General features: G+C 32.4%; 2 protein-coding genes across 2 annotated transcripts; one reads left to right on the top strand and one right to left on the bottom strand.

Annotated features, from left to right (window-relative positions):
* The first annotated feature begins 243 nt into the window (after positions 1–243).
* Positions 244–5042, top strand: LOC109217195 (metal tolerance protein 10-like). The gene is made up of 6 exons (XM_019381419.1): positions 244–508; positions 1234–1346; positions 2241–2486; positions 3088–3168; positions 3589–3819; positions 4489–5042. The coding sequence occupies exons 1-6, from the start codon at positions 319–321 to the stop codon at positions 4831–4833; spliced, it is 1206 nt and encodes a 401-aa protein (XP_019236964.1). The 5' UTR covers positions 244–318; the 3' UTR covers positions 4834–5042.
* A 1677-nt stretch (positions 5043–6719) lies between these two features.
* LOC109217190 lies at positions 6720–9027 on the bottom strand. The gene is made up of 3 exons (XM_019381414.1): positions 8537–9027; positions 7798–8304; positions 6720–7695 (listed from the first exon to the last, which is right to left on the bottom strand). Exons 2-3 carry the CDS (start codon positions 8290–8292, stop codon positions 7228–7230), a joined length of 963 nt encoding a protein of 320 aa, XP_019236959.1. The 5' UTR covers positions 8293–8304; positions 8537–9027; the 3' UTR covers positions 6720–7227.
* Positions 9028–9228: the final 201 nt, after the last annotated feature.

Here is a 9228-nt window from a genome sequence, read left to right as displayed (position 1 = left end):
TTACCGACGTTGTTGTTATTATACATGTTTATTTAGGCAGGGTTAAGTTCTTTATGTGAATGTTATTAGAAACCTGTAACTCCTATGGTTAGTGAACCATATTACGTATTTGTTACTGTATCTATTTCCTTGGGGTAAAAAATTGAAGGAAACTTCCTACGTACCAACAAACTCCCACAGTTTGAGCCTATTTTTCCTTGAAAGTATCTTTGACCAAACCTATCTTTAGAAGAGTCCTTTTGCGTCTGCCTACTTCGAAACGATAAATATCAAAACACAAGTACATTTTCACTCGTACAAATACTAGTAATAATTTTCATGGAAATTGTTGGCAGTAACGGTGGTGATCATGGCGGCGCCACCCATCAGCCGTTACCGTTGCCGTTATCTTCCTCTTCACCGTCGGCGTCGTGGAGGCTGAATATAGGGGAGTTTCGTGTCCCTGAAAATGGCACTGGTGATCATCGTCAATCTTTCAGTTTACGTCGACTCTTGCGTCGCCCTTCTAGTAATTTTCCTTCCTTTTATCCTTTTTTTGTCCTTTCATGATATTGTTTGCTATGTTTTTTGCACTTGTCGAAGTAAAAACTACTTGAATAAATGGTTGAATTAAGACAAATATGGATTAATCTGAAGGTATTAAATCATTGCATTTTAGTTGTGATTGAATTCATTTAATTATCTCCTAGAAAACTACTCTCTCGATTTTATTTTATGCGAATCTATTTGATTAAAGATAAAAATTTAAGAAAGAAAGGCTTTGAAACTTATGAGTTACATTTCAACATATTTGTGCAGTAAAATAAAAAAATTAAAGTAATATTATTTTTAAATATAAAAAAAAATGTCATTCTTTTTAAAACAAGATCAAAAAGTAAATTGTTCTTTTAAGTACAACTCAATTCAACCAATGGTTATAAGTTCTAACTTTGGTTTGGATATCCTTTTAATTTCTTCTTCTTTTGTCTTCAAGAACTACTCAAGTAAAGAAATTGGTTTATTTTCTATAAGTACGTTCTCTACTACCCATCGTAGTTTTTCAGCCTTTCAACATCCATTACCAAGTGTAGTCTTTTTAAACAAAGAGGTATGACATTTTTTTCGATAGCTTAAAACGGCAAGTATGACATATAAATTGGAAAATAATTAAGTACTACTATAAATCATATTCGTAAGGTTTTATCTTTTATCTTACACGACTTGATGGGATCATTTTCATATCTCTATATATAGAAAAACAAGGCAAAGTAGCTGAATATTACGAGAAGCAAGAAAGGTTGCTTGAAGGGTTCAATGAGATGGACACTGTTCATGAATCTGGCTCTTTACCTGGAAGTTTAACTGAGGTTCGTCTCTTTTCCTCAATAATAAATGATAGTGAAATAATGTATATACTATTAAGTTACTTAAAAAATTGTTACCGTTATTTATTTATAATAAGTAAAATTAGTAACCTGAAATATATGACAAACAACCTTACACGATATGTATTACGTCAATATTTCACAGATTGGTGACATGATGTCGGGGCTTGGGTTCCCTAACTTTTCCAAGTTTAGTTTCTTACTCTTAGGAAATGTCAAATTTTTGGAAATTTTGCTTTAGTGAAACTTCTTCTTCTACCTCTTTCCTTGTATAAGTGTTCCACTCTTCTGAAGTTGTGTGTTTTTCGGCATAAGTTTACTTGTGGGAGGTGTACTTTCCTATTTTTCAAGTTCTTTACTTCACTCAAACTTGAAAGAAATGAAAAAAAATCTTCAACAAATTAAAGAGCGTTCAATAAATGTTATATATATCTAAAGATTAATATTTTACCTATATAAACAGTGTAATTTTCCGATGAACGATGGTCAGTTGATCATTCTTTAACACATATAGCCTCGCCCCTGCTTATTATAGATGGTTACTTAAAGTTATCTTTCAAGTGACATATTGTGGTCGAAAATTTTAGATTGTTAATGCATAAAAGGTTAAAAATTAAACTAAAAAGGACTTAACTTACATATAACAATGATTTTCTTTACTTTATTGAGTCACCTTAAAAATAACTATAAGTAACCGTCTGTACGTACTAATGGGGCTAGTAATCTTAAGAATAAATTAAGTAACCTGTTACAACAGATCAACATACACTGATATCGCAAAAAAAAAATTATTTGCTATAATTAGTAACTTGAAAAGTGGAACAGACAACGTGCTAAATTAAAACATGTTTGCTCTCTACACTTGATATTTGACAGGATGAAATGAAGCAGCTTGCTAAGAGTGAAAGGATGGCAATTCATGTATCAAACATAGCAAATGTGATTCTTTTCATTGCAAAAATCTATGCATCTATTGCAAGCAGATCTTTGGCTGTGATTGCATCAACTTTGGACTCTCTCTTAGACTTATTGTCTGGATTTATTCTGTGGTTCACTGTTTATGCTATGAAAAAACCAAACCAATACCACTATCCAATTGGTAAAAAGAGAATGCAGCCTGTGGTGAGTCTTCAAATATAATGCCACATTTTGATATTTGTTACATGCATTCTATAATTTGGGTCAGTGTGCAATGTGATTTTAAGATTTATACTTGTAAGCAAACTGGCCTTTATACATAATTAAAAGAAGCAAAACATCTACCCTCCTCTTTATACTTAAAGATTGAAAAAAGATTGGATTTAACTTATATACATTAAATTTTATATTATTTTTGCCGTAACAGGTTGCATACCATCCCTTATAGGTTATTATACCATGTTACGAGTATCAAAAGTTACTTTTTTTTCAATTAACTTCATAATTAATGTATTAATTATTTACATTGTCCGTTAGAGCAGTTAAGTATACTATTTGTGTATTTTGGCCTATTATTTTATATTTGAAGTTATCAAATTAGGATTACTATAGATAGTTAATTACCTATAATTATATGCCATTATTTTAATTTGATAATGTAAAAAATTTCTACAAGCTAAGCTCTAAATGAAAAGGTAGCCAAAACTAACATTTTATCATGTCAAGATCCTTTCCTTGTTTCTTCTTAATTAAAGACTACCAAGCAAATCATTATTTTTAACATTTTATCATATTATATTTGCAGGGTATTATTGTCTTCGCATCTGTGATGGCAACTCTTGGATTACAAATACTATTTGAGTCTGGTAAGGAACTCATATATAAGGTATGTGACTCAGTTTTCGGAAGGATTTTATACTAGGAGTAGATTTAAACTTGTAGTTTTAAATTTGTCATAATATTTCTGTGAACTGTGATCTATATAAAAGTTCTTTAAGATTAAAATGAAAAATTTAACGCTAAATTATTTTCAACTTTGGATATGTGTCATTAATATTTGGACAGACAATAAAGAATTAGTGTCACATAAAATAAAATAAATTGAGTAATTGGTAACCTAGTAAACATGATAACTGACTTACTATCACAAGTTAAACTACAGTTATATGAGAAAAAAAAATATTTTTTCAGTGTATTTATCTTAAATCTATGTAAAAGTAATTGAATTTCACTAGTGAAATGCTTAATGGTCCACTCTTTAACACCAGTTTTATTGTTCTTCTGGTTTAATTCTTATGATCATCAGTCTCGTCCTAATACGGATCCTGAGAAGGAAAAATGGATGATTGGGATTATGGTCTCTGTCACTGTGGTAAAATTTCTGCTGATGTTGTATTGTCGAAGATTCAAGAATGAAATTGTAAGAGCCTATGCTCAAGACCATTTCTTTGATGTCATTACCAACTCAGTTGGATTAGTGACTGCAGTTTTAGCAATTCGTTTCTGCTGGTGGATTGATCCCATGGGAGCTATATTGGTGAGTTCACAATCATCACTTATACTTCTTTTGTTTTTATCTACTTTTCTAAACGGCAGTCCGGTGCATAAAGCATTCTAAGTCCACGCGAGATCTGAATGAGAGTCGCACTCAAAGAGTATGAAGTAGACATCTTACCCTAATGCAAGGATTAGTGGCTGCTTCCACGGCTCGAACCCGTGACCTTTAGGTCACGTGGAGAGAACTTGCACATATATAGTGATGTTTGCATCAACTTGCTTAACTATTTCACTTAGCACCTATTATCTCTCACTAAAAAATTTACCGGACACCTTGTTACTCACCGAGGCTTAGGCGTGTGGAAATAACTTGTACTTTTTGTCTCTTCTAGAAATGGAATCCTAATTTCAACCTTTATAGCAATTTTATTGACCACTAGGTCATACTCTTGGATGCACGTGCACACACATACGACACTACATCTGTCTCAATTTACTAGACACTATTTCCTTTTTTTTTCTTTTGTCCTAAAAGATTGACATCTTTATAGCTTTAAAAACTCCAAACATTTATTTATATTTTTATATCAAGATTGACATATGCTATTTCTGACCTATTAAGCATATTTAACTTCTGTCTCTTTTATTTCTTGAACTTCATATCTAGTCAAAGGGTGTTAAACCAATTGTTAACATTATGTGTTTGCAGATAGCACTATACACAATTGGCACATGGGCAAAGACAGTAATCGAAAACATGCGATCACTCATCGGAAGAACAGCTCCACCAGAATTTCTGGCGAAATTGACATATCTTATATGGAATCATCACAAAGAGATAAAGCACATTGATACTGTGAGAGCATACACATTTGGTGCAAATTACTTTGTGGAAGTTGATATAGTTTTGCCAGAGGACATGCTTCTAATCCAAGCACATAATATTGGTGAAACATTGCAAGAAAAATTAGAGCAGCTTCCTGATGTTGAGAGAGCTTTTGTGCATGTTGATTTCGAGTTCACTCATAGACCAGAGCACAAGACTATGGTCTAATGACATAAATAAACTAGGTCGTAATTAATAATTAAAAATTTGTTTGAGCTTCAACTTTATTTTTTGGACACTGTTTCCTTGCACCTAGAGTAGTAACTTACCAAAAAAAAAAAAAAAGGTTCTTTTATGTGGAGAACCCAACAATGTTGAAACTTGTTGAATTTGCATTCTCAAAATTCATGTTAACCTAAATGTTTATTTTTAACTCATGATTCATGAACACAAGTATATACCTACGTATTTATAATCGAGAAATTTTCGTAAAGCACTATCTTTTAGTGGTAATTAGCTATCTATATATACCATTTGCTATATTACGGATTATAGATACGTTTTCTGTTGTTATAAGATGTATTAGATGTATTTAAGCTACTGTATTCATGAATACAGTAGCAAAAATAGGCGTAAATCAGGGAAGTCCAGCTAATCAGTTTTTGTATTCGAGTGTATTCGACTGTATTCATGGCATGAAACATGGGATTACAGCTGGACAGATTATTGTATTCGACTGTATTCACGGCGTAAAACAGGGGATTACACTGTTTTTAAATGGAAAGTGAATCAATTAACATAATAGACTCCTAATATAACTCAACAAACTCAATTATAACACACAAATTTTGTATCTCCAGTTATAAAAAAGATTCTCAACCGAAAAATACCCTAAAAATATGGCAATCTTCAGAGAAGTTATATAATACATCTGGATATATAAATTATATTAAATTAAAAAAAAACATATGAATACATTCATGGCATATAACGAGACGGTGAATATAATGAAATACATAGAATACAACGGGATACATTGAAATACAATGAAAAAAAAAGACAGTGAATACAATGAAATACAACGAGATACATTGAAATTACAATGAAAAAAAAGACAATGAATACAATGAAATACATGAAAATACAGCGTAAAAACCAAGAACCAGCAACTCTTTTCATCGCAAAAACCATAAACCCAGCAGATCTTCGTCCCTCATATTGTCTTCCTCTGGCTCAAAGTTCACTGTCTCCAATTTTTATGAAGATGAAGAACAATATGGTTGTAATTCACAGGGAAGCAGAAGAGAAGAGGGCACTGATTGAAGCAAATCGAGGCCAAGATTTTCTAAAAGTAGAGGAAACTGTTGCAAAATTTCGTAAAACTGAAATTCCCAAAAAGTTCTTGGGTTTCTTGGGCTCGAATTACATCCATCTTGTTCTTCATCTTCATATTGTCTTCATCTTCGTCCCTCATGGTTTTTGACTAATGGTAGGTGATATGAGTGAGAGGAATTTGGAGATTGAGCATCGTGTGTTTAGGGAACGGGGGAAGAGAATGGCATGTATCAAAGTAGAGAGAGAAAGAAAATAGTGTAACTAAATAGCGTATTTAGTGGCTTAGGGGTAGGAGGTAACCAAAATTAGATATTTTGCTATAACCATTAAAAGGTATCTATAGAATATAATTTTTTAAAATGGTATTTATTTAAAATAAATAAGGTGTTAACCTTTGCTATAGGAGGTAAAAATTCCTTTATAATCCCACTATATGGTTTAGCTACATATATTTATAATAGCTTATGGACCGTTAGCGGTTGAACTCAAGATGGGGTTTAAGGGCGAGTTCATGATTTAACTATTGAGACACCTTTTGGGTTAAAATAAAATCGTGAAACTCAAAAGGCTTGAGGTGGTTCAGAAAGATCGGGTCAAAGCGAGCAATACCTTGATAGTTGAGCTTGAACCGTAATATAGTGAAAAATCTCTATACTGTATAAACACACCCCTAAGAATTAAGATCCAGGTTTTGTGGGAAAAATAAGAAAAGAGATGTATATTGTTAGCCGACAAAAAATAATAGCCGATAAAATATTATATATTGTTGCCGCAAACAGTGAACTTTAAGAGAAAAATTAAAATTAATGACGTTGTTGTCCGAATGATTATTCAACATAACAAACATTAATCAGCTACACAAGGTAAAATCACATATTCTTATCATGAGAATGATTAAATGGGCTACTATAGTAAGTCTGACAACAGTCAAGAAAGTAATAAAAATAGTAACAACTAAAGCAGTTAGAGACCATGGACCATTAAAATATGTATCTATCAATTCAGCAATCCAAGTCTTCACCTTGCTATTATAATGTTCTTGAATATTCCTCTTCACATTCTTGAAAATTAAAGGATCATCTGCCCCATAAGTCTTTAATCCTTTATAAACTTGTACCACTTTCATCACTTCCCAATGTGTTGAATATAATCTTCTCTTCTCTTGGTTCTTTCACATCATTAGGTGAAATCACAAGAGATTTCATGAAATTTATGTAAGATACCACAGCTCTATCATTAGGACTATTTGGGCACAATTCATAAGCTATCATGTTCATGAAAAATACTTTAGTGTATGTTGAAACATACCAACATATATGGTAATTTGAGTTTTGCATAGTAATAGTGAGATGTAAATCTCACACCTTTTAAAGAATCAATTCCACTAGGCCTAAAATGAATGCCCTTTGATTTTAAATCCATAACTGAACGAAACACATTTGTGAGCAATGCTGGTTTGTGTACTTCATGATTCTTTCTAAAACGATCAAGAAAATAATCAAAGATGCAATCACAACGCGATTGTTTGACATTAACTTCTTCATCATTGCCAGTAACAAGTACTCGTCGAAAAACTTCAAGAAGGTGAGGAGGTTCTATCTCCATCATCGCGTTCTCTTCTATGTTGTCCTCTTGCTTATCAAAAAACATTTGAGAACAATAGCTTTTCACTTTGTTTTCAAATGGATAATATTCACCACCTTCATCATCACCATATCTCAACTTAACCAAGAGCTTGAGAATCCAAAAAGGTACCTGTCCAGTAGCGAATTCGGGAATTTCACTAAGGGTATGTTCAAAATTTAAAAAGTAATATTTGATCAATATATACGGTATAATTTTCCAAACAAAGGGTACCTGATTTTCGCGCAAATATAGGTCACGTCTAGTGATCAAATAAACTGCAATACCAAGATGCTTGATAGTATTGGTTTGTTTAGAGGCAGAGTTTGATGACCTTGTTACTATGTCGATATCATTAAGAACGAAACATGCGTCAAGGAGCATCATTCGAGCAAAATCATAGTCGTTATACTTATTCGTGACTTCTTCGAGGTAACAACTTCTAACATCCTCAATCCCCTCGAGAATTTTTTCGAGGAAATATTTTTTATGTTTGTTACTGCCATGAATGAACATCTCTAGAGACTTAGGCTTGAAATCTTCAACAAAATTGAGCTCTGGCTTTCCATGATGGTAAGGTCCCAATGAAACCACTTTAGGATCATAGTCATCACTATTTTGATTGTCAATTCTCATGAATAATGGAGCTTTTGGTATTTGACGCTTTCTTGGTGTAGATTGTAGTCTTGAGATTGTAGTGATGTCCACCATTTCAGATTCCAAGGACATTTTTCTTCGTACCTACCTTATTGAACAAACGATGTTAGTTAAGAGTTTAAGTTTTATGCATTGATATTACCCATCAAGTTATTTATAAAGTAATTGGTATGCAAATTTATATTGCTAATTATTAATTGGTAATGTTAAACTGTCCTAATAAGTAATATGTAACTTAAATCCTGGTTAAAAGGTAGACAACACAAACTAGATGACAAAGAAAATAACAGAATTTTTGCTGTTGTTGGTTTCTCACCCGGTGTCTGGTTCCGATTAATTCACTCCGCGGCAAGTCCCGCTTTGGGGTATAGTTCTTCCTAGCAAAGACGACTTCAATATCAAAGCCTGAACCCGAGATCTCAGGTTAAAGATAGAGAGGTATTTACAAACCCACAACAACCGTTGATGGTGAAAATACCAGAACTTGACTACGTACAAGAGGCTTACAATATTAATGAAGTCTAAAAAGGATGATATTGCTATAGAAAAATATATTTCATACCAGCGTATATAAGGAATATAGGGCGTTCTTGCTGCGGTGATATTGTTTGACAATGTTCAGGGATGCAGCATTTTTAAAGGATTATGAAGGCTGGAAAAATATATACAAGCCTTCTTTTCATGGTAAGGGATAAATGTTAAAGTGTCATTTGGGTGCTTTAGAAAAAATAAAGACATATATTACTTTAATTGAGAATATAATCAAATGTTTTATTTTGTCGTCTTCTTTTTGAGAATAAGATGTTAACAAAGCAAATCTAGATCTATCGTTTTCTTTTAAAAAAAATATATTCAGTATCATTTCTTTTTGTTTTGCTTTGTGGTTTTTCTTTTTCTTTTTGATGTTTCACAAAGAAAATAGCTATGAAATGAGTCTACAGGCTATCGATTGATTCGGTTCGGTTGAGAATATTATCCGTTCCGCATATCAGTTATCGATTTACACTA

This window comes from Nicotiana attenuata, unplaced genomic scaffold (genome assembly GCF_001879085.1).
Source record: "Nicotiana attenuata strain UT unplaced genomic scaffold, NIATTr2, whole genome shotgun sequence".
In the NCBI taxonomy this organism is placed as follows: Eukaryota; Viridiplantae; Streptophyta; class Magnoliopsida; order Solanales; family Solanaceae; genus Nicotiana; species Nicotiana attenuata.
This window is presented reverse-complemented; position numbering and strand designations above follow the sequence as displayed.

Excerpts from the sequence above, each read along its gene's own strand:
- LOC109217195 (XM_019381419.1), top strand. The coding sequence starts at position 319 with ATGGAAATTGTTGGCAGTAACGGTGGTGATCATGGCGGCGCCACCCAT. Across the intron at positions 509-1,233 it reads ACTCTTGCGTCGCCCTTCTA|AAAAACAAGGCAAAGTAGCT; the intron begins GTAATTTTCCTT and ends CTCTATATATAG. Across the intron at positions 3,820-4,488 it reads ATCCCATGGGAGCTATATTG|ATAGCACTATACACAATTGG; the intron begins GTGAGTTCACAA and ends ATGTGTTTGCAG.
- LOC109217190 (XM_019381414.1), bottom strand. The coding sequence starts at position 8,292 with ATGTCCTTGGAATCTGAAATGGTGGACATCACTACAATCTCAAGACTA. Across the intron at positions 7,696-7,797 it reads TATATTTGCGCGAAAATCAG|GTACCTTTTTGGATTCTCAA; the intron begins GTACCCTTTGTT and ends GCTACTGGACAG.